The 27786-nt window shown below is 52.5% G+C and overlaps 11 protein-coding genes across 12 annotated transcripts; 3 read left to right on the forward strand and 8 right to left on the reverse strand.

The window, feature by feature from the left end:
* Positions 1 to 972: 972 nt before the first annotated feature.
* On the reverse strand, positions 973 to 2038 carry L3040_006846 (uncharacterized protein; the record flags this gene model as incomplete). The annotated part of the gene is made up of 4 exons (XM_007290431.2): positions 973 to 1352; positions 1430 to 1576; positions 1626 to 1669; positions 1788 to 2038. The coding sequence occupies 4 exons, from the start codon at positions 2036 to 2038 to the stop codon at positions 973 to 975; spliced, it is 822 nt and encodes a 273-aa protein (XP_007290493.2).
* Positions 2039 to 2936: 898 nt separating this feature from the next.
* Positions 2937 to 3715, reverse strand: L3040_006847 (uncharacterized protein; the record flags this gene model as incomplete). Its single annotated transcript, XM_066156054.1, has 3 exons — positions 2937 to 3088; positions 3150 to 3407; positions 3472 to 3715. 3 exons carry the CDS (start codon positions 3713 to 3715, stop codon positions 2937 to 2939), a joined length of 654 nt encoding a protein of 217 aa, XP_066010872.1.
* Positions 3716 to 6086: 2371 nt separating this feature from the next.
* On the reverse strand, positions 6087 to 7609 carry L3040_006848 (uncharacterized protein; the record flags this gene model as incomplete). Its single annotated transcript, XM_007290430.1, has 7 exons — positions 6087 to 6169; positions 6266 to 6716; positions 6835 to 6922; positions 6979 to 7022; positions 7081 to 7114; positions 7170 to 7238; positions 7290 to 7609. 7 exons carry the CDS (start codon positions 7607 to 7609, stop codon positions 6087 to 6089), a joined length of 1089 nt encoding a protein of 362 aa, XP_007290492.1.
* A 2645-nt stretch (positions 7610 to 10254) lies between these two features.
* L3040_006849 (uncharacterized protein) lies at positions 10255 to 12151 on the forward strand (the record flags this gene model as incomplete). Its single annotated transcript, XM_007290428.2, has 4 exons — positions 10255 to 10415; positions 10516 to 11504; positions 11614 to 11780; positions 11912 to 12151. 4 exons carry the CDS (start codon positions 10255 to 10257, stop codon positions 12149 to 12151), a joined length of 1557 nt encoding a protein of 518 aa, XP_007290490.2.
* A 1879-nt stretch (positions 12152 to 14030) lies between these two features.
* L3040_006850 (uncharacterized protein) lies at positions 14031 to 16247 on the reverse strand (the record flags this gene model as incomplete). The annotated part of the gene is made up of 4 exons (XM_066156055.1): positions 14031 to 14398; positions 14641 to 15347; positions 15409 to 15879; positions 16072 to 16247. 4 exons carry the CDS (start codon positions 16245 to 16247, stop codon positions 14031 to 14033), a joined length of 1722 nt encoding a protein of 573 aa, XP_066010873.1.
* Positions 16248 to 17939: 1692 nt separating this feature from the next.
* On the reverse strand, positions 17940 to 18341 carry L3040_006851 (uncharacterized protein; the record flags this gene model as incomplete). Its single annotated transcript, XM_007296760.2, has 1 exon — positions 17940 to 18341. The coding sequence occupies one exon, from the start codon at positions 18339 to 18341 to the stop codon at positions 17940 to 17942; it is 402 nt and encodes a 133-aa protein (XP_007296822.2).
* Positions 18342 to 19619: 1278 nt separating this feature from the next.
* On the forward strand, positions 19620 to 21553 carry L3040_006852 (uncharacterized protein; the record flags this gene model as incomplete). 2 transcript variants are annotated; one of them, XM_066156056.1, is made up of 5 exons in its annotated part: positions 19620 to 19886; positions 19956 to 20058; positions 20132 to 20734; positions 20785 to 21371; positions 21425 to 21553. In XM_066156056.1, 5 exons carry the CDS (start codon positions 19620 to 19622, stop codon positions 21551 to 21553), a joined length of 1689 nt encoding a protein of 562 aa, XP_066010874.1. The 2 variants fall into 2 exon arrangements, with proteins under 2 accessions (XP_066010874.1, XP_007296823.1); XM_007296761.1 differs by having other exon boundaries at positions 20788 to 21371.
* A 540-nt stretch (positions 21554 to 22093) lies between these two features.
* L3040_006853 (uncharacterized protein) lies at positions 22094 to 22696 on the reverse strand (the record flags this gene model as incomplete). The annotated part of the gene is made up of 1 exon (XM_066156057.1): positions 22094 to 22696. One exon carries the CDS (start codon positions 22694 to 22696, stop codon positions 22094 to 22096), a length of 603 nt encoding a protein of 200 aa, XP_066010875.1.
* Positions 22697 to 23363: 667 nt separating this feature from the next.
* L3040_006854 (uncharacterized protein) lies at positions 23364 to 24245 on the reverse strand (the record flags this gene model as incomplete). The annotated part of the gene is made up of 2 exons (XM_066156058.1): positions 23364 to 24058; positions 24152 to 24245. The coding sequence occupies 2 exons, from the start codon at positions 24243 to 24245 to the stop codon at positions 23364 to 23366; spliced, it is 789 nt and encodes a 262-aa protein (XP_066010876.1).
* Positions 24246 to 25166: 921 nt separating this feature from the next.
* On the reverse strand, positions 25167 to 25944 carry L3040_006855 (uncharacterized protein; the record flags this gene model as incomplete). The annotated part of the gene is made up of 2 exons (XM_007296763.2): positions 25167 to 25768; positions 25869 to 25944. 2 exons carry the CDS (start codon positions 25942 to 25944, stop codon positions 25167 to 25169), a joined length of 678 nt encoding a protein of 225 aa, XP_007296825.2.
* Positions 25945 to 26243: 299 nt separating this feature from the next.
* On the forward strand, positions 26244 to 27040 carry L3040_006856 (uncharacterized protein; the record flags this gene model as incomplete). The annotated part of the gene is made up of 4 exons (XM_007296764.2): positions 26244 to 26478; positions 26555 to 26739; positions 26819 to 26880; positions 26986 to 27040. 4 exons carry the CDS (start codon positions 26244 to 26246, stop codon positions 27038 to 27040), a joined length of 537 nt encoding a protein of 178 aa, XP_007296826.2.
* Between the last annotated feature and the right edge of the window lie 746 nt (positions 27041 to 27786).

Genomic DNA, 27786 nt, shown 5'->3' on the forward strand with positions numbered 1-27786 from the left:
GGCGCCAGCCGATCCCGGAGAATTGTTCAGCATCGGATTAACGCCACACAGGGCAAGCAAGCCGACCGGAGATCAAGGTAAATATATGTTTTATATGTACGTGTACCGGTATATAGAGAGATCAACATCAGCGTCAACGTCAACGTCAACGTCAACGGCAACAACCCGACTTGAGCAGAAATGTGCAGTCCCGAAACTACAGATTCGCCATTGATGCAGTGTTGTCAAACTATCCATACGTCCCAAGAGTGCCAATAGGTTTGGCTCTGGGACAGGACTCTCCATAGATATTCGATCATCCGGAGTCCGCACTTACCACTGTACAGTCTGTACTGCATACGGAGCTCTGGCCTTGGAGTGCCCCGCCCCGTCGGCAAAGCTTTCAGGGGGCAGGATAAGGTACCTCTAGATTTATGCTGTAGCACTGATACAACCAATCCATCAACACCAGACAGATAATTCCTCTTTTTCCCTTCTTGGTATTTACTCACCTACCCGGAGACAGTGATGATTCCCTTTTTTCCCCTTCACCCCTCCTGACAGAAAGAAATCACAATAAATTCTCGGATAGGCACGCAACGCAGGCCATCTCAAGCGGGAATAACAACACTCCAATAGGTACCGGTACTACGGTATCCGTATACGGTACTAGGTATCCGTACTATCAAACGATACTTGTACACACCTACCTACCGGTACCGTACCTACCACCCTCGGGCCCCATCTCGGCCCCCGCGCTGTCGCCGCCGCAGATCCCCTTTATCAGACGAATTAAGGGCAGATCAAACCAATGCCAAGAGGAGCATCCATCCAGACTGCCATGATTACCTGGTAAGTGATGAGTAAGTGCTTCGTAACTTCGTACAAGCGTTTCAATTGCAGCTATCGATCTACCGGTATCTGTCTAGACCTCCATTCACATTTACACAGCTGAGGGAACCCCTCAGCCGCACCCAGCCCGATTCCCCTCTCTCAACCACCGCCGCCCACCTTCCCATCGCTGCTATCAATCGCTCTCACAATCCCATAGCTGGTGTCCGCCGCCAGGACCCCAATGATGGTCGTCTGCACCGATCCGTACAGGCCCGCCCGCTTGGTCTGCATCGTGTCGTAGTTTTTCGCAAAGCCAAACACCATCAGCGTGACGACCGTGACGCCGATCGAGACGAAGAGCGTATGCATCACGTTGTGCATGGCGAAGTACGGGATGGCGGGAATCAGGCCGCCGATGAAGTACGAGATGCCCGTGGTGGCGCCCAAGACCCAGGCCACGGACAGCTGGGGCTTCTCGAGCTTGAGCTCGAAGCCCATCATGAACCGTGGGCGCCAGTATTCCAGCGATCGTTTCAGGCCTCATTGAGTGGGGAGGTTGGCGACAGCCGGGAGAATAGCCATGGCCATGGCCATGGCCAGGAGGCAAAAGGCTTACCGCAACCCCATCTATCAGTGTCCAGGGCCAGCTCGTCAATGACGGGAACCAGCGTATCGTGCTTGACACCGTGCTTCCCGAGCATCTCACAGCACTCGGCTTTCTCGTCCTCGGGAAAATCACGAACGTCGTCGTGGTCGCGCTGTTCTTCGGAAAATGAAGGGATCGCGCTCTGTCACTGCAGCGAGATACGCACCGAGACCCATCGTGATGGCGCCGCTGAAGAGTTCCGCGAGACCGCTGATGATGACTTCCGGTCAACTCAATCCTCAGAGAGAACAGCTTCGCTTTTGCGATTCGAGGATGGCCAGCTGGAGGAATTGAAAGGCGGGAGAACAGGGACAGGGAGGGAGCTTACGAAGAGAGACTCGCCGTCAGCGCAAAGGGAACCCTCAATCCGTCGGCCGCCCCAATCGTAAGGTCCCGAACCATCGGCCCGTTCGTCGCATGCTTCTCGCCATGTCTCCTCGCACTGTGCGCAGGTTTGTGCCCCTTTTCACTCCGAAATTTGAAGTTGGCCTCATAACAACCATCATCTTTCTCAGCCTCGTGAAGCTTAAAGTTATTTACATTCTTTTTACATGATTTGAAGGCGTATTTCCTATCCATATAAAAGTGATGTCGCGTTGATGTTACAGGCCTCGGAAGATAACGTTTCCGTATACCCGCGACCGTAAGTAGCAAGCAAGTCCCTGGTCCCTGGCCCCGGAGCTTGCGGAGGGGCCGCCGCCGGGAAGAACCTCGTCTTTCTGAAGTAGCTTCATCATGCTCTCGGGGGTAGATCTTCCGACATGCTCTACAAGGCTCTCGAACATTTGCGAAATTGCTGGTATACAGTACTTGATCGTCAAGACACTGTTATCTAGCAGCATCATCAATCTCTTTTTGTATCCATAGTCGCTCCGTGAATTGACTCTTTGAGCGAGTGGATGCTAGAGAGTCTGTCTATAAAGAAAGCTGCAATGTTGGAAGACTGATTGATCCAACTCTTTTTCACGGTTCTCCTTTTCTCGGAATAAGATTGTCAATACACATTCGGTAATCTAAATCCTTGTCGCCTGATCACAATGTATATATATATTAAAGAAAGTGAATCCTCTCACTCCTTATACCAAGATGCTTTAACCTTTCATTAAAGTCCGCCGCTGTAATACGTCATCTCCCGAGGAACGAAGGTCTGCATGCCAAGACCCTTTGTTCATTTTTGTACGCGACGCTCACTAGCTCCACATGCAAATTTTTGATGTTGCTTGATTAAACGATGTGTCGGGCAGGTATCAACGATTCAGATACGGGCATATGGTTTAGTGGTATAATACTCCCTTAGCATGCAGCAAGCCTCGTTCAGAGTGGGAGTGGTCCTGGGTTCGATTCCCAGTTTGTCCAAGCAAATTCTCGGTGGTTCAAATCCACCCGTCAATCCTACGGTGCCGATTTTTTCGCTTTTGCTCTTGCCACCTTGAAGCAGGTGGGTGAGGTGTGTGTGTCCGCTGTGGGGCTTCCTCGGTTACGAACGACCTCTTCCACTTTGCGATCGATACCCCGCTGAGGATCTGTTTTTTATTTTCTGATCGTGTGAAGCCAGAGTCACTTTAATCTTCAGGTCAAACCATGCTTGGTTTTGAATGTTTGTCACCAGATGCGGGGATCCCGTCGCTGCTGCACCGAATAGAGCCTCTTAGCATCGCACAGCTTGCACGGAGCACATGAAGAAACAAACCATTTATTGGAGGCGCTGATCTTATTTTTGCCTTCCCGTGAGTAATTGTCGAGTTTTTAGACTTTGTTATCAGGCCTGGGGAGTAGCCGCATACGCAGTAGGACTGCGAATCGTCGATTCTCGTCAACGAGCCGAGCACGTAGCTCCGCGAACTCCTCACGTACCTGTCTGTGAGGTCGTTGATCGCCTTAATACCGTCCTCGGATTGATTATTATCCGCGTTCTCGACGAGCCCGGGTAAATCAATCAATGTCAGGACTCAGGAGTGGCTCGCTCGGCCCCCGACTTCTCCACCACCAACACCTCATCCCTCGTAGCAAACCTTCCCGGCACCCATCCTCGGCGCCGTCTGCCTCCATAGCACGGCTCGTGCGCACGTCGAACGGCACCGTCTTGTCGACATGGTTCCCAGAATCCAGCAGCCTATTCTGCTCTACCATAGATCTCGCCCGGTCCGGAATGAACTTGATGAGAGAGTTTCTCCTCTTTGAGCCGCCGCAGCCTGATCTCAGCCGCGAATCTCGTATTATACAGGCTCCAGCTTCTCTAGGGAAGGGCGTTCCCATGATCGGTATTCGGTCTCAAGCACTAAAACTCTTCCCAGCTGATTGGTCGTCCCGAAAAACAGCAGACATCCATCCGGACATATCAAATTTACATACAAAAAAAAAACTCGAGGCTCGAGGCTCAGATTTCTTTGAATTCCGTTTATTCTCCAAACCCCGCTCCCTCTTCCCAAAGCCGCTTTCTTTCAACAAGCCGATACGATAAAGACGTGCAACGAAATCCATTCGTCACCTTTCACTTTCGCATCACAGATACATACATACATACATACATACATACCACGATGCTCAGCAAGTAACACCGGGCGTCCGGGTTTCAGCCGTACGCAAAGTCCGAGAGGACGACACGATCTACCGGTATCACCAATGCCAAACACCCACCTAGTCGTTAAAAAGGAAAAGGGGAGGGAGGGGGGATTCTAATATAAAAAAGGGCGAGCGAGTCTCCATTCATTTAATCTCATTTAATTTCTGTCGTGCGGGAATAAAGGGTTACAAGACTGGTTACTGCAATGTGCATTGCAGATCATCTGCTTCTGCACATCAATCTCATACCGTACTGAACTTTTGGAAAATCCGCGAGTTGGGCGACGGCACGCTGAAACCGAATCAAATCAAATCGAATCGCGATTTCGCTTATCACTCGCTCGCGTACATCACCCCGTTTCTTGGCGTCTTGACGTCTTGACGTCTGTCTTGACGTCGCCCTCGCCCTCGCCCTCGCCCTCGCCCTCGCTATCGCCATTAAGATATTTACACAGCGACAGAACGCCTCATTACAACCACAACCACAACCACAACCACAACCACAACCAATGCCACCAACCCCCCCCTTCCCCTCCTCTCCCCCGCGTCCTCACATCCGGAGCCACGATCGCTCGTCCCGTCCCGTCCCGTCCCGCCCCTCGCCTGAAGTAAAGTAGGTACCTAGAGCTTGCCAGCACCGCTCTCTCATCTCCCAAGCACGCATCCACATCTGATACCTACCTACCTACGGTACCACGCAAAGCTGATAAACACTCTCCTCCCCCTTCATCTCCCCATTTCTTTTCTATCCCAGAGAACCACCCATCCACCCATCCACCCACACACATTCAAACACACACCCCATCAAAACACCCTTAGCAAACCCTAGCAAACCGCCCTCCCTTCCTCTTCAACCCACCACTCCACCATTCCAATACCTAGTGCCAACCCCCCTACCTCCCTCAAAAAAAAAAGTAGTTACTCACATACATACATAAACACATACATACATACATACATACATACATACATACTCATTCATCTTTCTCTCTCTCTCTTTCCCCCCTTTCCCCCCCCCCCCCCCCCCCCCCAACCCCTTTTTCTATCAAACACCTCTCTCCACACACTCTCTCCACACACCCCTCTCTTCCCCACGTAGATCTCGTCTTCGACCCATCCTTCATTCATCATCCATCCATTCATCCTTCATTCATTCATCCATCCATCATCTATCCACCCATTCATCCTTCATTCATCCACCCATCCTTCATTCATCATCCATCCATTCATCCTTCATTCATTCATCCATCCATCCATCTATCTATCCATGCAAACCATCTCGCTATTCCAGCCTCGAATCCACCCTCGAATCCACCCTCGGATCTACTCAAGAGATTAATTCAGACAGAGAGAGACGGGAGGAGACGAGACGGGAGCGAGGAAGGCACGAGGATAGGATGATGGGAGCGGTAAATCTTTTGGCTTTTTGTAGGTTTCTGTTATCTTTTTTTTATCCTTTTTTTTTTTAAAAAAAAAAAAAAAAAGAAAAAAAAAAGAAAAAAAAAGGATAAAAAAAAAGATAAAGGAAATCTTATGCGGAGGGCGGGAGCCGCTATGTTTATGCATAATTCAATGTTGTGAGGGGGGAAGAAAGGAGGAGGGAAGAGACTATCTCTGAATCTGGTTGGCCTGTGCGTTACTACCGATTCAAAGGGCATCACGCTTGAGGCGTAGCCGTTAGGTGTGACGGGCCGGCGAGAAGGTGCAGTAGTTCATGAGGAAGACATGTGCGACGAACGTTAACGACCGAGTGCTTGCCCGTGTAAATAAAGGATTCATTAGTTGCTATACTTATTCAACACAATATTCTTCATTTAGGCAAATTTGAAATCGCGCCCAGAATACCACCTACGTACATCCATCATTGCTCATCTTCTTCAACTCGTTCAGACAAATACCTTTTCAAATACAAAGGCTATAGCTAGCTCCATCTCAACCACAATGATCTTATAATCGGTACCTTGCCACATTGCAAATCATCTTTCTCGTAATATCATCGAATCTTTCTCAGAGATTCAACGCGTAGAATCGATGACAGATTCAACGCGTAGAATCAATGACAGATTCAGACGTGAGAGCTCTGCTTGTTCGAGCTGAGCCCAAACATGCGCTTGAATCCCCACCATGGCGTGTTAATAGGAGAGTCCCCTATACCATCTGTCAGTCCACGCACTCATGACAAAGAATGAGAGAGCGTAGGATAAGCAGAAGAGTAGTAAGTGCAGAGAAGAGAGAGGAATTTACCAGTGAATATAAACACGTCATACAGCCATCCTCCAAACAAACAACCGACGAATGGGGCTACCATCGGAATCCAGAAGTAGTAGTCGCCCGCGCTCCACACCCCACGTCCATACCCCAGGGCGGAGGTCATCAGCCGTGGCCCGAAATCCCTGGCCAGATTGATAGCATAGCCCGTCTCCCAGCCAAAGCAAGCACCAATGCCGAAGACGACGAAGAAGAGGCCGAGGGGTGTCAGGTTCCCGGCGCCCAGATTGCCGTTGTCCTGCAGCGAGTAGATGCAGAACATGAGGATCGCGGAAGCGATGAATTCGGAGAAAAACATGCCGCTGCGGGTCATGAATGGCGCGGGATATGTAGCGAAGATGCCCGCGGTAGCATTCTCGGAGAAGCCGGGAACGGTGCGGGTATCTGGGCCACCTTCATAAGCCGTGATGGCGGATTTGTAGTTCGCCTGTGAGAGATTTCTGTCAGCTTTGGTCTGGCCTACTTGTTCTTTGTCTGGGGGCGATTTCGTGCTCAGGGGGAGCAGTAGAGGGACAAGCGAGGGAGGGCAAGAAGTAAGCTCATACATAAATAACGCCACTCGCGCAAAAGGCACCAAGGATCTGCGCGAACAGGTAGATGGGGAACTTCTTCCAAGGGAACTTCCTATACACGCTGTGATATCGGCATTAGCTCAGTCTGCCAGACATTGGTGTTCAGAGGGAACGTACCAATTGGCAAACGTGACAGCCGGGTTTATGTGTGCCCCTGAATTCTAAGCCCATCGGTTAGTGGGCTGATGCGGAGAATCTGGCAATGTTCTTGTAGCTTACTCCTGATGCGTAGACGCCGAGCATGACCCCGATACTATACCGATACATGTAAGCATTGACTCCTGAGTATCTGGGGAAGAAGAGCGTACCCCCAGCCCCAGCAGATTGATTGGTAGTCTCCTTTCGCTCCACGCGAAAGCACAACTTGAGCGACCGCCCTGGAAGATTTGTTAGGCGGGATTCTCTCGAGCTCTGACTCGACCACTTACCCATCACCAAACAGAACCAAAACGAAGACACCAAAGAACTCGGACAGAGGCTCGCGGGCAATGTGCCTCATCCTGCTCCACCATAGATCCGGTCGCGCCTGCACAGCATCTTTTTGCGGGATAATGTGGTCGATACCAGGACCATGTTCTCCGTACGCCTCTCGGATATCCTTCTCGCTCATGGCGGTAAGGGCGCAAGGAATCCCTCTCTGGCCCGAGTGCGATGAGTCGGCGGGCGAGAAGGTGTGATCATTCAAGTGTTTCGTAGACTCGTCGTGCGAGATAGCCGGGTTCGACAGCAAGGCCTTGTTGTCTGCCATGGTTGAAGATGTGAATTTGAAATTTTGAGAGAGGCGTCAATGTAATTGAGGATGAGAGTTCGTGGGTCTCGAAGAAAGGAAGAAAGAAACAGAGCAAAGTTGAAGTGGTCTCCCTGGGTTATTAATACTAAGCTAACCGCAATCAACATAAAGAGGAAGGGGCGCTGGGGGGGCTAAGAGACAGAAAGAGAAGAATGACGCTTAGACCAGTGGGCTGTGACCAGTGAGCTGTGGTGGAATGTTGGGCATTGGGGAAGGAAGGAGCAGGAGCAGGAGCTGTCAGTTCGGACGCAAAGAGCAACCCGCAAACCCGCAAACCCTCACTTGGGGGGACTTGGAACAAAGTGGCTGCCGGCTGTACCTGTACCTGTACCTGTACCTGTACCTGCACCTGCACTTCTCATTCTCATTCGATCATGACCTAAGCAAGAAAGTGGCTATCATCAGGGGGATACGCATGGTAGGGAGGGACAAGGAGGAGATCATGCTTTTGATTTTGAACCTGAACTGACAGGTAACGATGTTCAACCGACCTACTCTGACTCGGTTCAACGGCCGTGGAGGCATCACCGGCAACACGCCACGCCGCCCAGCCAAATAAAGTACCAGTGACTGTGGGACGATGCCATCCGAGACCTTGCTCCCATCCCACAGTGACCGGGCAGGAGTTGAGATGGATCCAAACAGTCAGAAGTCTCTTTCGCTGAGTTTGGAGAACGAACAAGCGGCACGACAAAACAACAGCCACCTTTCTCCAAACCCAGACCGATCCGAAAGCCCCGTCCCTGTTCAAGTCTACTGTGAAGATGTAATCTTCTGCATCGATGGCCAAGCCAACTGGGGAAGCAAGATTCCGTTTGGGGGAAGAAAGACAATGCCTTTTGAAAGCCACAGACTCGCTATCACAGGATTGCTGTCCCTCACCAAGTTCTTGGGAAAGTGACTTACTTGGTTGATATGGGAGAGAATAGCGCAGCGTAGTGCAGTCTTTCTTCGTACCGAATTTGCTTCCTCTATTGGCAGATGGATGATTGAGCCTAAAGACCTTGTATTGCCACAGAGCTTAGAATATGTACATTTGATCGGCCAATGGCCTAGAATCAAAGGCCACTCGTCCCAGCAAGTGCTACTCGATCTCGTGGCTCTCTTTTTTTACAACCTCTACGTGGGACAGGCCCCAAAGAGGCTTCTGGATCTGATCTCAGCACATTCAGCGTCAGTATCAGTTAATCGACCGAGGTTTGGAGATTGCTGATGTAATAGATGTAATATAGTGATACCGGCAACGGACCCATGCAGCAGACGAAGACATCATCGTCAAGCCATAACCGTTTGTGAAACTCGATTATCTCGAGAATCTCAGAAGGGAGATAGATTTACCATGCCGTGTAACCAAGCCCATCAAGTCGAGGGAGAATGAGGAAGGCTCTGCTCGGCTTTCAAACGCCCATTGTATACTTACCTACTCACGGTAGAGTAGCCAGCGCATTGCGTAGCAGGTAACAGGTAACAGATGCAGGGCGGGACAAAGAATTTCCCTCTTCGCCAGAAGGGAAGGCAATATCAGGTCATGCATTGCTGCCCTTCCACTGGCGTTACGGGCCAAGAATTGCAGCAGCAGCTAGGGAACGTTTCTCTTGTAAGTTGTCCTCGAGCTCTCGACATGCCAGACGGGAATCCCGGAGAGTCAGGCAGCAGTTGATGAAGCGTGATTGACTTGATGCATCAGGGCGTCCGGCGTCCAGCGTCCAGCGTCCAGCGTCTGGGATCTGGAATCTGGCATCTGGCATCTGCATTCGTCTGCATCGTTGACATTGGCGTCTGCAGGTACATCTCGAGGCGGATGGACGAGGTTGGGGATGATGATTGGACGAGGTTGAGAGAGGCGAGGAAACAGAAGTGAAGAGAAAAGTGAAAGAAAAAGAAAATACTCGGTTGTGACTATTTTAGCGAGATTCAGGCAACGTTAAGCCCAATGAGGAAGCTGTTCGTTCCTTGGGACGATCTGGGGTCGGGGTAAGTCGTGACTTGACTATGATCCAACGCCGTTTCCTTTCAATTTCACGTGATTTCAAGCACATGATCTCAATGTCTTCCTCTTTCCCGCCATGAGAGCTGATCGTTTTCCTTTTCCTCATTCGCATCATCAACATCTCACTCGTGATCAACCGGGTTCCGTTTGGCTGCCCAACCGTCACTTTCATCCTCACCCTCACCCTGACATGGCAACATGGCACGGCATCAGGGTTATAAGATCGAGGTGATCTGGCCGCGTTCGGATATCAACATGGTGTGAAACACCACCAAGTACAAGAAGCACCACCGAAAGAGGGGCCATGACTCTGCGGCCTTCCTTCTCGTCAAGGACTCGAGAATCTCTCGGTAGGATCGATGGTGGGACATGGCATCGACCACCAGTCTTGATATCCAATCCGATATTGGCAATCACGGTCATTGGTCACATGCGTCGCCTTAAGGCTTCCATATGGCATACCGACTACAGTCGGAACGAAGATGAGCCATCAGGCTGTAGCTCCCAAGTCCCGAGCTCTCTCCAGCTTGATCTTTATCTTCAACTTCATCTTCATCTTCAATCTCCGACTTCATATTCTCTGGAGCTCCTGTTCTTCAAAGACTTCATGATCATGGTAGACTCAGACTCCTGCCTTCTTGTCACCCCCCAAGAGGCATATATCGGATCAATCGATCAAGGTACCACCAGTACGCGCTTCTTGATCTTCAACCGTGAGGGCGAGCCCGTTGCCTCGCATCAAGTCGAGTTCAAGCAGTACTATCCACAGCCGGGGTAAGGAATCGTGAAGGAAGGAGGGATACCTGATTATTCCTTGTGTAGAGAGAGACCAGAGACGAAACAATACACTTCATCGCTGACACACAGCACACAGATGGCACGAGCACGACCCGCGAGAGATCATAACCTCCATCGAGACCTGCATCGAGGGCGCCGTCGAGGCATTTGAGGAGAATGGTCACTCGGTCAGGTCGATCAAGGCGGTCGGCATCACCAACCAGCGTGAAACAACCGTGGTATGGGATAACGTGACCGGCGACCCTCTCTACAACGCCATTGTGTGGACAGACACGCGTACGCAAGCTCTGATTCGGAAACTCAAGTTACGACTCGGGTCAGATCAGCTGCAAGATATCTGCGGTCTCCCGCTGTCCACCTACCCATCCGTAGGCAAGCTGCTATGGTTGATCGAGAACGAGCCCAAGGTTGCAGACGCCTACGCGAGAGGCACCCTGGCATTCGGGACCATGGACGCATGGGTCGTCTACAGACTCAACGGTGGCCCCAAGAAGAACATCTTCGTCACTGATCCGACGAATGCCTCCCGGAGCATGTTCATGAACCTCTCTACATTGAAGTATGATGAGCGCCTACTCGATTTCTTTCGCTTCGACATGACCAAGCTCCATCTCCCCAAGATCGTACGGTCCTCCGACCCGGAAGCCTTCGGAACGCTGATTACAGGCGTACTTTCGGGTGTGCCCATCACAGGCTGCCTAGGTGACCAGTCGGCGGCGCTTGTTGGCCAGAAAGGGTTCTCGCCGGGAAGAGCAAAGAACACCTACGGTACTGGCTGCTTCCTGCTCTATCACGTCGGTCCCGAGCCTGTGTTCTCCTCGCACGGCCTTCTCTCCACGGTGGCTTATGACTTTGACGGCACGCCGCAATACGCACTTGAAGGCAGTATTGCCGTGGCTGGGTCCAGTATCAAGTTCCTGCAGGACAATTTTGGCTTCATCGGTTCCAGCAAGGAGATCAGCACGTTGGCCGAGACTGTCGAGGATAACGGTGGCTGTGTGTTTGTGACTGCTTTCAGCGGGCTGTTTGCACCGTACTGGATTGATGATGCGCGAGGAACAATTTGTAGGCTCTCTTTGCTTCTTTCACCACCCCCCCCCCCCTCTCCCTCCCTCTACCCGGGCTTGATTTTCTAGTTCAGAATTGAAAAACAGCTGACCAGTGGGATCGATAGTCGGCATCACAGCCTACACGCAAAAAGGTCATGTAGCCCGGGCCACCCTCGAAGCGACCTGTTTCCAGACCCGAGCTATTCTCGACTCCATGGAGAAGGACAGCGGAAAAAAGCTCGCCGAGCTGGCTGTGGATGGCGGCATGGCGAACTCTGACCTCTGCATGCAGGTATGCAAAGAACTTCCTATCGCCCCAAAGATATCGCTCCCAGAGACCTCATCCCCTTCGTCTTTCTTCCGCTTCTCGTCTCATTACCCACCATCCCTCTGATCCTCCGGCTCGGACTGACGTCTCTTCAGACTCAGGCAGACCTAATCGGCATCCCCGTCAAGCGGCCACGCATGCTCGAGACAACCGCCCTCGGCGCCGCCATCGCCGCTGGCTTCGCCGTGGGCGTGTGGTCCTCTTTCGACGAGCTCAAGAACGTAAACACAGCGGGCACGACCGTCTTTACGCCTTCCATCGGCGCCGAGGATCAGGGCCGCCGGATCGCGAGGTGGGAGAAGGCGGTGCAGATGACGAGGGGCTGGGAAGGCTAGATCTCCCAAATCATAAACTGGCTTGCTCTGATCTGGTTTCGAAGGCCTGTCTGCCTATCTTGACCGGTGTCAGTATCTAAACCCTTATTTTATAATGAGCACCGCGTTGGTTCCAAAATCAAAAGCTGTACCCAAAGGTGCGTCGAAGGCCGATCGGAGACGCCCTCTCTTGACAACGGTCCTACGTCATTAGCATCACCCGGTATCTCAACGACAGTCATTCCTCCATCCCAAAACCTCTCCAACCGTCCCAGCTCTCACCGCGACAAGAAGCATCGCAATCGATCGTTCAGATAGATCCCTTCTTTATTATACGACCCCGTCTTTTTCCTATCAACACCACCCTACCGCTCAATACGTTAAGTCCGCTCTTTTGAAAAGAAATCTCCGGTGCATCACTTTCTGATCTGTGTTAGTATTACCTAGAATATCATAATTATTATTATTTCTTTTTTTTTCTTCCTTTTTTTCTTTCCTTCCTTCTTCTTCTCCTTCTTCTTCTTATTTTCTTCCCTTTCTTTTTTTTTCCTTTTTTTTTTCTTTTTTTTTTCTCACTGCGAAAATCAGCTCCCATGCTCGGGTCGCGGGTCGCGGGTCGCGGGTTGCGCTACTTGCTGATCCCATGCCGATACGGTACCAACGGTAAAGGGTAAGTAAGTAAGTCAGTAAGTCAGTAAGTCAGTAAGTAAGTAAGTAAGTAGGTAAGTACCTAAGTAAGACGCAGCGAGGGCCAGCACGGTTCGACCGGCCCGCCGGCGCGCCGTGTGGGTCCCGAGAGAGAGAGAGAGAGAGAGAGAGAGGGAAAGAGAGAAAGAGAGGGAGGGAGACGGACCTGGGAGGAAGAAAGGAAGAAAGGAAGGAAGGAAGCAAGGAATACTTGACGCTTACTTGACGCTTACTTGACGCTTATCGGTACTTGACGCTTACTTGGGACTTGAGATACTCACAGGCTGGCTGGCTTTGTGAGTTTGGTGAGTTTGGTGAGTTTTGATAATTGATTCTGCTGTTGGGAAGTTGGGAAGGGGCGAAGTTGTGAAGGAGGTGGTGGGTATGGTTGTGGGTATGCTAAGAGAAGAAGGGAAGAGGGGAGGGGAGGGGAGAGGCATGGTGATAGTAATAGGGATGGTGAGAAGGGGGAAGGGGGGAGGGAAGGGGGGAGGGGAAGGGGAAAGGGAAGGAAAAGACCTTTTCAGTTTAATTCAACCTAACTCAACCTAACTTAACCTGACTCCTCGGCTCTCTTCTTCCGCTTTTATCGCTTACGATCTAATTCAGTTCAATTTATTTCAATTCAACTTCCATAACCACTTCAATAACCACTTCCCCTTCCATCATCAATTTCATCACCATCACCATCACCATCACCATCATCATCTCATACCAACCACACTTATCAATCCTAAAACACCTTACTCTTCAAAAACCCATGCATACATATACATAAAATTCTTTTATATATATATTTTTTCAAAATTCATTTCCCTTCCCTCCTTCCTTCCCTTTTTCCCTTCCCGCTGAACCGACCGCTAAGATCCAGCCTACGACATGTGTGACGGAGTATATGCAGTGCAGATCTCTCTCATTTTTTAGAACGCCTTCGCCATGCGAGTACAACAGAATAGAACACATACACCAACCGAGATATTTCCGGAGGGAAAAAATAAAAAAGAGGGAAAGTAAGAGAAAGAGGGAGAGGGGGGGGGGGGGGGTTAGAGAGAGGGAGAGAGAGAGAGAGAGAGAGAGAGAGAGAGAGAGAGAGAGAGAGAGAGAGAAAGAGAAAGAGAAAGAGAAAGAGAAAGAGAAAGAGAAAGAGAAAGAGAAAGAGAAAGAGAAAGAGAAAGAGAGAGAGGGAGAGAAAGAGAAAGAAGAAAGAAAGGATTCAACTCGTCGTCGCCGATACCCGACTCGTCTCCTCAGCCGCCGCCCCCTCTTTCACTTCCATCTCCAGCGCGATATGACTCCTTACCTGCTCCCTCCGCCGCTCCATGATGACCATCGGCCGCCGGCGGTACGTCAGGAGGGTCGCCAGCACGCAGACCGCGCTGATGGCAACGCAGACGCGCATGCTCGCGGAGAAGGCGTCGGTGTAGGCCTTCCGCACCGCCGGGGAGGAGGCGCCGGTGTGGAGCGTAGCGAGGTCGGAAGGGCCGAGGGAAGATTCCCGGAGGCTGAGGAAGACGGTGGAGGCGGCGATGCCGAGGGAGCCCCCGAGGACGCGGGTCTGTGCGATAATGCCTTGAGCGACGGCTAGGAGGGGTGTTAGTTGAGATACATTTCTTTGTTCTCTCTTCTTTCGCGCACGGATGAGAGGGAAAAGGGGGTTTGAGGAGGAGGGAGGAGAGGGGGGTATAGACAGGCGGATGAAAGGGAATAGGGGGTTTGAGGAGGAGGGAGGAGAGGGGGGTATAGACAGGCGGACGAAAGGGAAAAGGGGCTTTGAGGAGGAGGGAGGAGAGGGGGGTAGAGACAGTGCAAACATCAACACGTACTCCTATCTCTCAGCTCGCATTCGAGACTGGCCCCAAGCGAGACGGTGGACACGAGGAGTCCAAAGCCCAGGCCTACAAAGACCTGGAACCCGTACATTTTCGCCTGGACGTCGGGCACCGGGTCCAGCGTCGCGAGGCACGCGCATCCGATCACCATGAGCAGCGCCCCCCCGAGCAGCGTCGGCCAGATGTAGTCCCGTTTACTGTTCAGCAAGCCCGCGACCGAGCTCGTGATGGCAATCGACGCCAGCATCGGCAGGAGCGCAATGCCCGACACGAGCGGGCTCTTGCCGTTGACGACCTGGAGATGCAGGGGCAGGGAGTATATGACGACGAAGTAGGGGAAGCCGGCGAGCAGGGTGGCGAAGAAGTGGCCCATGAATACCCGTCGCTTCAGCAGGCGGAGGGGGAACATAGTCGCGATGCGGGCTTCCCACTTCCGGGAGACGAGAACCTCCCAGCCGAGGAGGACGAGCCAGAGGAAGAGACCGACGAGGAGCGGGGCAAGGAAGAGGGCGGAGGACCAGGAGTGGGGATGGAGGCCTGCTTGCTGAAAGGCAAAGACCACCAGCACCGAAGCGGCGATGACGAGAGCCGCGCCGAAGAAATCGAGGTCTTTCCAGGGACGTAGACGGACGGGGGAGAGCATGGACGGAGGTGGGTAGGCGATCACGAACATGATGAGGGGGACGATGCCGATTGGGGCGCTACCCTCCGCGTCAACACGGGTATCAGAGAAGATGCAGGTCGCGCAGGTTGCCAACTCACTTGATCCAAAATACCCATCTCCATGTCGTGAAATCGGTAATGAGGCCCCCCAGCACTGGCCCGAGGACCCCAGCCATGGCCACGACGGCGCCGGCCAACGCGCCCGTCAGCGGCTGCATGCGGACGGGCGAGATCTCGGACATGATCACGAAGGTCAGACTATAGAGTCCCGATCCCCCAATGCCCTGCAGGACCCTGAACGCGATCAGCTGGGTGAGTGTTTGCGCGAAGCCACACCCGATGGAGAATGCAAAGAAGATGATAAAGGCGGCCATGTAGGCATCTCGACGACCGATGATGTCGGCGACGCGTGCAAACGTGACGGCGAAACCGAGATAGGAGAGTGTGTAGGCGAGCGCCACCCAGTTAGTGAGCGGCAGCGAGGTGGGCGACAAGGCGAGGGAGATGGTGTAGAGGGCGGTCGCGACGATGGTCGTATCGAGCAGGGAGAGGAAGAGGCCGAAGCAGAGGCTGGAACGCTCCTCTATCAGTGCGGATTCACAGGGTCGGTTGTGAGATGTACGGGCGTATAGATGGGGGGGGGGGGGGGGAGGATGGGGAGGGTGAGGGTGAGGGTGAGGATGAAGTTGTGGGTGAGGTTGAGGGTGAGAGTGAGAATGAGGCTCTGCCTCTGCCCCTGGCTCGGGCCTCGACTTGCCTTACCTTATGAGAAGAGATACCCATCGCCATCGGGGAAGTCTTGGATCGAGGAGATGCAGCTGGAGATTGAGCGCGGGTGCTTTGGCTGCGGGACCCTGAGAAGTCCCCCCCGTTTCTCGGAGCTGGGTGGCCTCGTCGTCCGGTGCCGGGTCCCTGCTGGCCTCCTCTCCCCCGTCCATGGTGCGGTCGGGATCTGTGGATGTCAGTCAGGGGAGGACCAGCAGCCCGCTCGCGTGTGGTGAGGTGATATCCGGGAAACTCGGGCTGGCCCGACCTCGTTCCTGGTTGATGGTGAAGCGGCGGGTCGCGGTGGTTATGGGCCGCTCTCGCCCATTATTCGATGTCTGGATGTCTGGACGTCTGGATGTCTGGATCGATGGATTTGGATTTATCGATTGCTCGATTGCTCGATTGGTCGAGACGCGTGGGTGTATTCCACGAAAGCGCCTTGGATCAAAAGACGAAAAAGAAAGAAAGAAAAACGCGGTCCGGGTCAATGTCAAAATCAATGTCAAGCTCGATATCCAGCTCAAGGCCAAACGTCAACACGATCGAGGTCCCCACGGCGGCTCACCCACCCACGGCCATCCAGGCGGTACTTGTACAAGTGCCCAGGCCCGTGGTGCGCAGACGGCATTCCCAGCCAAGGCCCGGGCCCCACCCGCCTGCAGATCGGGCGCGGGTCCATCCGCATCTGACTCCCCATCAGCAGCAGGGCGGAAGATCCCCCGTCTCCCATTCGCCCGCGTGTCCCAGGAGCTAATCCACGACGGGAGACCGGTAGCGAAAGATGGCAACGGCGGCGCTGGCAGCGGTGGCAGCGGCGGCGGTGACAGCGGCGGCGGGCGGGGTCCCGCCAGAACCTGTCTGGACGTCTTAGCGAGTGCGAAGAAGGAGGAAGAAACGGGACCTGGACCTGGACCTGCATGAGGTCACGCTCCTGACTACAGAGGAGAGATATCGTACCGAGTTGTAGTTGTACCGGTAGAGTAGAGATACTGTAGCTACCTCGCTACCTCGCTACCTCGCTACGTATATCTCTCCGCCGCACATGTGGCCGACCGCTGGATACGCAGACAAGCCCTGACAGCGGCCATTCCTGCCGTACACCACCACACAGCAGCCGTCTCGTACAACACCCGTCTCGTCAGTACAACATCGGGGACGAAAGTAAGTCAGACTGCTAAGTCAGCCTGCCTTTTCGCCTTTTCGTTTCCCCGCCCGTGCACACGCTCCGTACTGTACGTACTACTGTACTGCACTCACTGTACGGTAGGTACGGTACCCGTCTCGCATTCGCTTCCTTGGCCTTCGACGAGAACGGGGCCGCCAACTCGGGCGCCCAATCAACTTGCTCGCGCGATCAGAGAGACGTACCAGCTAAATCAAGGTTCCGATCCGCAGAAGGCTTGAACCACCCGCCTGTCGCCGTGTCGCAGATGCACACAGCCCCGCAGTCGTGCATTGCCGGCCGTCGTGAAAGTCTACGGTACATACGTAGTACTTAGTGCGTAGTACATACGGTAGCCAGAGCCTCGACCTACCCCCGCCATCGTGCATAAAGCAAGGCAGGCGTCTTGCTCGCTCCGTCTTGATAACGAGTTGATGCTGTCCTGCGAATTCTAGTGCTCCCGAGATCAGTCCGATTCTCCGTAATCGTCGTTGACCTGGAATTGAAGCTTGAGAAAAGTCCCACCGGGCGCAGTAGTTCTTTTTCTCGATATATATATATATATATATACATATCTAATGATCGACGGGGCGGAGAGAGAGTATAAGGCAAGGCCGTTCCCTTGCTGTCCTCGACAGGGTCGAACCTTTCCCATCTGTCCGGAGATCTTGCCTAGGTATTCAGCTCCTTTCGACAATGCCTATGCCGCGAGATCCAATCGGGAGTGATCGAGGGACTCTTGCTCGGGATCGTCGCGAATGGCAGAATGGAAAGATGGAAAATGGCGGCGCAATGAAATCAATGAATGGTCGACGGTAGAAACTAGCCGAGACCAAGACTTCAGGTCGACAGTGATCTGCACTGGCAGAGAAATGGGCTGGCCATGAGTCGCCGCATTCGTACCGAGACGTGGATCGAAGATGGCTTTTCCCGGCCCAAATTTGTGCAGAGCACTGATCGCAATATCTCTTCCCAGAGGTGTTCGGGCCTTGCGTTTCAGACTGAATTCCGACACCCAGTGCATCGGCAACAGCTTACCGGCAACGTCAAGATCTCGTGGATAAAGGCCAGCTGGCGCTGACCAGTTCGACCCCTTCTCCATACGATCTATTGCTCCGGAGGTATGATCTCCAGGGTGTGGAAAAGGTTCGAGGTTGGTGCAAAATCGGAGGGTGGAGCCCGTGGATTCCCGGCGTCGTGGAATGCCTTCCTCTGCCCTAATATCTCTGTGCATCCCTCTCCTAGCATATACTCCCCATCGCAGACATATAGGCCTTCCAAGCTCGAGGTAACTGGATTGCTGCGCGGTTGTCTGGCATCTATCCTTCCATGGCTGATGGCTCGAACATAAGGGATCTCCCCGAACCTACCCCCGGACCTGTGGCCCTATCCAGGCGCAGTCAAATATCCCATGCCGCGTGTTTGACTGCTGTCGAAGCCGATAGATGCTGAACCAATTTCGTTGTAGCCATGTAGAGAGATGTCGTGGTAGCCATGTAGAGGGAGGGGGGAGTCCACCAGCGTGGTAATGTTCCCATAGCAGATCCAGCCTGCCCCGGCTAAGCGCCTGCAAAAAATTGAGCTGCAACAGAGACCCAAATTCCACGTCGTCTTTCGTCTCTTTCGTCCACCGGAAGGAAGATCGACGCGCTGGCCGCGAGGTTAGCCTGATTGGAGCCACCACTGTCTCCGCTGGTGATCAATCGATGATGATGACCTTCATCATAGACGGAGAAACCGGTTCGGTTCGGTTGGTAGACTGGAGCCCCGTGACCTCCCGACGTCGGGAGGTTCCAGTTGATTTTGCCGTCTTGTTGCACTTGTTGCATGTTCTCGGTGGGAGTACCTATAAAAGCATAATGTGTCGCGTGTGTGGGTAACGTCATGGGAGGGGTGAATTTAGCGCCCCATAAAATCAACGACGACAGCTTCTTCTTTTAAAATTGCAACCGAATCAATAAATCACAACCACTATCTACGACAACAACTTTCTCGCTGAGTTTTCCTCGGAAATCTGCAGGTCTAGCCAGTGTTATCTCTATCCTGTTCTGTATTTTTCTCTGCATTATTATTATTATTATTATTATCATTATTGTGAACTCCGTTTCCTATATACGTCACGTTTCCTTCTTCGAGCTACACCACGGTTGGACAAGTTCGGGCAACCCGTCTCTTGCATTACGCTGCTTTAGGGATCGTCATCCCGGGTATCTCGAGTTATTGAATAACGGTCGTGACACAGAATGACGCGATCTGTTGCCCCCCCCACAATCCCTTTTATTATTGTACAATGTCGAGATTTTTCCATCTCACACAGAGACCGTCACCTGTCAGCTATACCCAGCTGCCTTCAACCTCAGAAGCGATAGAACTCGACCATATGCTCCCGGAAGAACCTCCTACTCATGAATCCTTTCGTTATCGAGTCCAAATGGCACTGCAGGCGTTGAATCCCGCTGCCTCGACGTCGGTCGAGGCCTCTGGTTCAAATTACAGGGATCTAGAAGCTGCTGAAAAGTCAGCCACAAAAGCCGGTAATGACTCTGATGCTGAGTCGCCGCCCGATTTGATTGACGACGGAGCTGTCCTCGAAAAAGGAACGCTGGATCCTGTCTACGAAGCCAAAGCTCGAGTATTGAACCATGCTGTATGTACCGGTACCACTCCGACCCTCACCCGGATCCTACACGAGATGACGTCCATTAACGAGAATCAGATCCAAGAAATCGGAATGGGCTGGTATCAATGGCAACTCTTTGTCGTGGTCGGATTCGGCTGGGCGAATGATAATTTGTGGCCCATTGTCACATCTCTCATCCGTACGTCCTCCCCCTCCCCCTCCCCCTCCCCCTTCTCTTCCCTCCTTTCCGCGGCGAAAGCTGACCCTCACAGTCCCATCCATCGTCAACGAATTCCACCCTAAGCGTGCACCCTATCTTCCACTCGCCCAGAACATCGGCCTCCTGCTTGGTGCAATGTTTTGGGGATTCGGGTGCGACGTGTTTGGACGCCGCTGGGCATTCAACTTGACGCTCGGCGTCACTGCAGTCTTCGGACTCCTCGCAGCTAGCGCTTCCAACTTCACCTCTATTGGCTGTTGGGTCGCTCTCTGGTCTTTTGGTGTCGGTGGTAACCTCCCGGTCGACTCAGCTGTCTTTCTCGAGTTCCTGCCGGGCTCACACCAATATTTGTTAACTTTGCTATCTGTTCTTTGGGCATTCGCTCAATTGATGGCTACCGCTATTGCATACCCTCTTCTCGGTAATGGTAAGTACAGTTGTCAGGAGGGGCAGGAAGTTTGCAAGAAGGAGGATAATATGGGTTGGCGATATTTCGTCATCACTATGGGCGGTATTTCCCTCGTACTGTTCCTCGTCCGCTTCGTATGCTTTACGGTCTACGAATCCCCGAAATACCTCATGGGTAAGGGGAAGGATGAGGAAGCTGTGAAAGTCGTGCACGAAGTTGCACGCCGGAATGGCAAGATCTCCACCCGTAAGCATTTCATCTCTCACTTTTTGTCCAAGTCCTCCAACTAATCGTAGCAGTAACGATCGACGACCTCCGCGCCTGTGGAGAAGAACATGGTGGCACCCAGCAAACAGACGCCGCCGCAGCCCTGAAACGTAAACTCGAAAAACTCAACTTCACACACATCCGCGCCCTCTTCGCCACCCGCAAACTCGGCTTCTCTACCGGCCTCATCATGACCATCTGGGGCTTCATCGGCCTCGCCTACCCGCTCTACAACGCGTTCCTCCCCTACCTGCAGGCGATGAAAGGCGCCAAGTTCGGCGACGGGTCTACCAACATCACGTACCGCAACTCGTTGATCATCGCCTCGCTTGGCGTCCCGGGAGTTCTGCTTGGCACCCGGCTTGTTGAGATTCCGAATTTTGGGAGGAAGGGCGCGCTGGCCCTTTCGACTTGCCTTACGGGCGCCTTTCTGTATTGTACGACGACTGCTCTGACGTCAAATGCGCTGCTGGGGTGGAACTGTGCGTTTAACTTTTGCAGCAACATTATGTACGCCGTGCTGTACGGGTATACACCCGAGATCTTTCCTACGAAGGATAGAGGCACCGGAAATGCCTTGACGGCGACGAGTAACCGGATCTTCGGAATCATGGCTGTAAGTGTCCCTGTCGTATGATTGTGGATGGTGAGTGCTGACGGACTGGATAGCCGATTATTGCCATGTTTGCCAATTTAGAGACGTCAGCGCCAGTCTATACGAGCGGAGCACTGTTCATTGTTGCCGGGCTACTCGTGGCCATTTTGCCGTTCGAGTCGCAGGGCAGGGCGAGTTTGTAGATCGATCGAGACGCCAACCCCTAGAGGGGCATCGGTTGGTCAATTTGATTCAATTCAAGAAGTATGGGCTACATATGACTTGGTCATTGACAATCAGAATAGAATGCTCGGAAAAGGAAAAACACCGAGACTATACTTTGCAGATATCCATCACAGCGACGATTCATCCTCGCTGCTATCACGTAGGCTGTCTGCGAAGCCCCCACTACGCCGTCACCAAATGCGAAACCCGCACTATGCAACATTCCGATAGGAGAAATTGATTCTTCAAAACTGAAGCTGGGTCTACTAAGCACTGCATACCATAAGACGTACTCCCAACGCTCACTCGCATTCCACATCGAGCCGAAAACATGTGTCAAGCACCACTTCCAGCAGCGGCAAACCCATGACACCAAAACCAGACCCAAGCAACGCCTCTAAACCCAACCATTATTACCGCCACCATTCCTCCCCCAGTTCCTATCACCTCCGCTGTGTCCCTGGCTGCCCTCGCCTCCATCTGCATCGCCGCTACCATCATGCAAATTGCCACGAGCACTAATTTCTCCCATTCTGCGTCTCACCCGTCGGGAACCGCGCGTTTGAGACGCGTCCTGCATTCACCCTCTTTTTCCGCTCCGGGGCAGGTGCTGATCTCGTTGCATTTGGCGGGAAATCCTTGATAGCAGCCTCGTACCTGTCGAAACACATCCGCAAGTCTTCGGCGTTGGTACCTACAGCCCCGAGGAAGTCGTAGCTGCCCTCTTGTATCGTATTTTCTGTTGGTTCTGGTGGTTCTCGGATTCGGTTCTGGGTGGGAGCGGATTTGGGTGCTGTGGCTGATGATGCTGAAGATGAAGCTGAGCCAATGGGTGCTTGGGTCTTGCCGTTTGCTCGTGTTGAGGTGGTGGATTTGGCGGTACTGCTGTTCTCCTTTCCTGCTGCTTGGGTCTTGCCAGTTGCATATGTTGAGGTGATGGATTTGGCGTCACTGCCTCTTATTGATCCGTCAAGGACAGCAATTGTTCTCGACGCTACTCCCCCTTTGCTTTGGTCTAGCTCATCTTGACATCCCAAGAAAGCAGCAAGCTTCCTCTTGAGCTTCTGCAGCTGTATCTCAATCCATAGGACTCTCTCAGTTGTTGATCCTGACTCTGACATGGCGAGCGAGTCCCTCGCGCCTGGCGTGTAGCTATCTCGCCATTTGCCGAGGGCAAAGCGTTGAGTTGAGCTGATAGATAATAACGTAATTCCTGTCCTGCGCTTCCCGAAATCCGATCCCCCTTGGGAATATCGATCTTACTGGACCCGCCGCAACCTCGAAGATGCGTCTCCACCACCAGCTACAGGTCGCCAGCGTGGAAGATGTAGAAAACATGTGAGTGAGCCCGAAGAGAAGGTGCGAGAGCGAGCCCCCCCCCCCGGGAATCTACAGAGAGTTACGGCGAGGGAAAGGACCGACCGACCGACCTAGTTCCCAGCACGCAACAGAGACTCGACGAATGCCGTTCTTGTATCGTCGGTGAAATGGCAGCTCTTTCTGAGTTACGGGCTAAGAGCCGTCAGTCATCGATCAGTAGCTAGGTACCTACCTCTCACAAGGCTGGCTAGCTCGAAACACAACGAAAGAGGCAAAGCACAGCTTTATCAGCAATACTATAAGAAGAACAGCGACGCAGACCTTGGAAAGAAGCGATCGTCCCCATACTGTATCTATCTCTCTGAGGAGACGATGTCCGTGCAGTTAGTTATGACTTTCCCTCGCGTTTTCGGATTCCTCACTCGCTGCTGAGACTGGCCGCCGTTTTTCTTCTTCACGGCGTACACCTCAGCCCCTTGCCCCTTGCCCCCCCATCAGCCCAGAGAGCCACGAAAGCCCAATAGCCAGCAAGAGCAGCAGTCCGCCAACAGCCCTCAGCAAGCCCACCATGCCCACCACCGCCACACCCAACAGCAAGACTACAGGCCGCCGCGCCGCGACCATCTCCTGCGTTGTCGCGGTGAAGACGGGAGCGACGCAGACAGCAGCAGCAGTATTCTCTCCGTCATCGACACCACCACCACCACCACTAAAACTACTACTCCCACCATCATCCACACACCAAACCGCCACGCTCGCCGTTCGCGGCTCCTCGCCGCTGCCATCCTCGGGAGAGGATCGTCCACGCCCATCAGCACCCGGCTCGCTACTCCCCGCGTCCGAGAGGACAGGCGGTCTGCCAAGCTGGTGCAGGGTACGCGGACCACGCCGAGATACCACCTGTCGGGGGGGCACAGGGTCGTCTGCAAGGTGCGCGGCTGCGAACGTGGCGTTCCTGGCGACGGGCTGCGGCTCGGGGGGGTTCGCTCGCTGCCCTACCGGTGTTTTTGTCGCCGTCGGCATCTCGCTGGGTCGGCGTGTGACTCCGCTTGGCTCTTTGTCGACGGCGACGCCCCGTCGTTGCTGGCTTGGGCCTGGGCCCAGGCCACCGCTAACTTCTGGCGTCGGGGCTGGGCTCTTGGGTTTGCGTTCTTGGGGTGGAGCTGGTGGGGATGTGGTATTTTCTTCTGATTCTTCTTCTTCTTCTTTTCCTCCTCCTTCTCCTCCTCCTTCTCCCGCTCCACGACCTTCCCTACCCCTAAAGAGTCTATCAACGTGTCGCCTCAGCCAGGACCTCTTGCTCTCCTGCTTCCCACCCTTCTTCTTGGCTGCAGATTGCGGATGAGACATTTCTAGAGTAGAAGAGAGAGGTAGAAATGATAAATGAAGTGTGGTTGGGGGGTGGGGAGGGGGGGGTTATGAATTTTTTTTTTTTTTTGGCTTGGTCTTCGTTCGTTGCTTGTTACCCTTTGAGAGAGGGGGGAGGGTGGGGAGGAAGTGAGGAAGTGAGGAAGTGAGGAAGTGAGTGAGTCACTGGATAGAGGTGAAGCGTGAATCACTGGGTGTGTAAGGTTGCTATGCTCGTCGGAGATGTTTTGATTGGGAAGTGTGGGGGTAAGAGGGGAGGGGATTGGAAAGCTGTAATCACTTTTCGTTTGGATCTAGCAGGCAAGTGGTTGTGGTTGTGGGTGTGGTTGTGTTCCGCCGTTGGTGATAGACGGGCGAGAAAGGAAGTAGGAAGTAGAAATGGAAAGAAACGAGTTATGAGGAGACTAGAAGGGGGAAATTGTAAAGAAGGGGCTTCCTTGTACTGTTCATATAAGAATAGAGATAATGATGGTTGTTATTGGATCGATCGGTTTATGTGAAGGTAATACTTATGGACGGTGAAGGGTAAGTAGGGCAAGCGCTTTTTGATGAGGTATATTTGAGGAGCCTAGAAATAAACGCGATGATTTTGGCGATCTTGGGAGGTTTGGTAGGAAGCTAGATAGGATGGAAATTGAGCGTACAAAAAGAAAGTCTAGTTACGGGGTGTAAGGAGGGGCAAAGAAGAGATAGAAAAGAAGCTCTCAATGGACTTCCAAAGGACTGCTCAAGACCAAAGAATTACTTACACTGGGTCGACAAGCATCACTATCATGCTCGGTGCATGCTGATGGCAGGCCCTACCACACACTGACCAAAACTCACATGGCGAGGCATAGATACCAAGGATCTTCAGGACCTTGACCTGCGCAGCCGCCCTCTCCATCCATCGTCTACACATGTCTAATGCTTCGCCTTCTCAGCCTCCTTCGTCTTCCTCCGAACCGTCGCATCGATCCGCTGAAAGCAACCAAAGCCTTCGACGCAGCAACTAACGATCCACTTCCACCACAACGCCGTCCCAACCTCAACACCATACCGCCTCAACCGCGTCCGATTCAGCCACCAGCTCTCAAACAAGTGGATCGCTATAAACGGCCAGAACACCAAGCGCGCCAGCCCCACGAACGTCGCCGCGCCACCAGGGAACCACTGCAGCGGGCCATCGTACACCCAGGTGCCCGGCACCATCTTCCTGTGCGTCGCCAGCACCACGATGGTGAACAGGCACGTTGCGAACACGCCCGCTTGGACCCCGCCGCGGGGAGGCTCGTACGCGGTGATGCGGATGGGGGAGATGTCGAGGGCGGCGCGGGCGGCGCGGTCCATCTGCACGCTGCGGGCGCGGGCTTCGGAGTAGGACTTCATGGGCGGGTCGAAGGGGATGGTGTGCGCGTGGCCGGTGGAGGTTTGGAGGGTCATGGACGAGAGGGTTATGGCGGAGATTCTGCACCTGCGGGCTGCGCTGGCGGATAGCTGGCAGTAGTGCTGGAGGTAGTAGGAGACTAGAGGGGAGGTGTATTAGTAGTTGTTCTCTATAACGTATTTGATAGCGGGGAGTCCTTGGGAGTTGAGAGAGAAGGGGGGAGGAAATGACCTTCTTACGGGACTCGGCGTGGTCTTCGTTCATATGCTTAATGATGCGCGCTTTAGCGGCTTCGTCTTGGGCCGTGTCTGCCATCCTGCGTGAAGTGATGGGCAATTGAGAGGTGCGTGTCGATTTGGACCAAGACAGGCCGAGTATATCCTCAATTCGGTTGCCGCGGGAGGAGTGATGCCGAGGAAGCTTATCTGGACCAAACTCGGGCTCCATGCCCTTACTCCGTAGACTCGTGTTACGCGAGACGCTAACACCGACGAGTTGTTGACATCGACACTGGACATGAACGGCTCTTCTCCAAAACAGTAGCAAATAGATATTGGCGGCTCATTTTTGGCTTTGTATATTGCCACAGCTCCTGGAAAATATATCACCTCGTCATGAGCGCAAATACAGAAATGGATCTTGACGGCTCGGAGACATCCCACTTTCAGCTTCTTGATGCCAGTAGAGAGTCATACGACCCTCAGCTCGCTGCTGCCCTGAGAACGGCACAAGATGAATACTCTCTTTCGAATCCGAAGAGCTCACTGGCCCACGACGAAGCTTGCTTGGATTTCCCCGGCGGGAATACGAGGACGGTCATCCACGCTAGTCCTTTTCCCATGACCTTTGGTGAGCTCGATATCCACTATCTACGTTTCTTCCATCATCACTGGAAATCTCGACTGACCTTGAATGCGGGTTTGAGTCAATGGCAAAGGGGCTGAATTGACGAGTCTTGATGGGAGAGTATATGTGGATTTCCTGGGCGAATACAGTGCGAGCATTTTCGGACATTCGAATGAGAAGATTTCCCAGGCTGTATCGGAAGCCATGAGCAAGGGCTGGAACTACGGTGGACCCAACACGTATGAGAGGGAGCTTGCAAGAAAGGTCTGAAGGTCCCGTTTGATGAAACTTTGCACCCTCCAGCACGGCTACATATTACTTGGTCCACTCCTAACGTTCATAGATAACTGTAGTGCTTACTAGCACTAAGATCAAGAGGAGATTCTATAGATTGAATGAAGCTTGGTATATTTTATTTAAAAAGCTCGTCAAGATCTATGTACATGTACCTGGGAGCTTTAGTGTGTTAAAAGCGCTATTAAGCGAGGTCATATAACATGTCACATGTAGCTTGGGTGGAACTATGCTTATTCCGCATAACACACCTTTTAAGTTAGCAGCGTAGCTGCTAAGCTGCAAGCAAATAGAAAAGAAAAAAAAATAAGTGATTAAGCTTTTTAAATTCGATGTAAACAAAAGAGATTGTCATCGCAGTCTAAATAAACAAATGGCGGTTGTTATTATTGATTAAGTGTTAGTCAAGAATGCAATTCTTTTTTAAGTCGGTCTTATTACGTAGCGGAAGTCTTTAGCGCCGTCTTTGTCGCGTTGCTATATAAGTAAAAGCGCGTTCTTTTTTATTATAATAAACACTCAACTTCTATTTATCTATATAATGCTACTTAAGTAAGTAACTTAGTTTAGTAGAATCGTTAAGCGCGGCCGAAGCCGTTTAAAAGTAAGTGCTCTTAATAGATTAATATATCTATGCTAACTATTAAGAGAATCCTTTCTTTGCTTTAGCTATTGCTGCTGCTATAACTGCGGCGGTTGCGACGGCTATACTACGCACTCTTACTTCCGAAGCTTCGCCCTTTCTTTTAGACCTTCTTATTAAGCGCTTGCTTATGCTAACGACCGTCAAGGCTTTGAAGTGCATTAAGTGTATTAATAATAAGATTACATCGAAGTCTAATAAAGACTGCTATAATTGCGATACGAGCGTTATACGCTGTCTTCGGTATGCTAAAGGTAGCTATAGCAACTGTACCGCTGCTTCTACCGCTGTTAATACCGCTTTCGATAACTTCGTAAGCGTTAAAGACAATAGTGCTATATAAAGAGTTCGCCGAGGTCTCCGAGATGCTATGC

This window comes from Drepanopeziza brunnea (genome assembly GCF_022702325.1).
Source record: "Drepanopeziza brunnea f. sp. 'multigermtubi' strain 214-2 chromosome Unknown ctg12, whole genome shotgun sequence".
Classification (NCBI taxonomy): Eukaryota; Fungi; Ascomycota; class Leotiomycetes; order Helotiales; family Drepanopezizaceae; genus Drepanopeziza; species Drepanopeziza brunnea.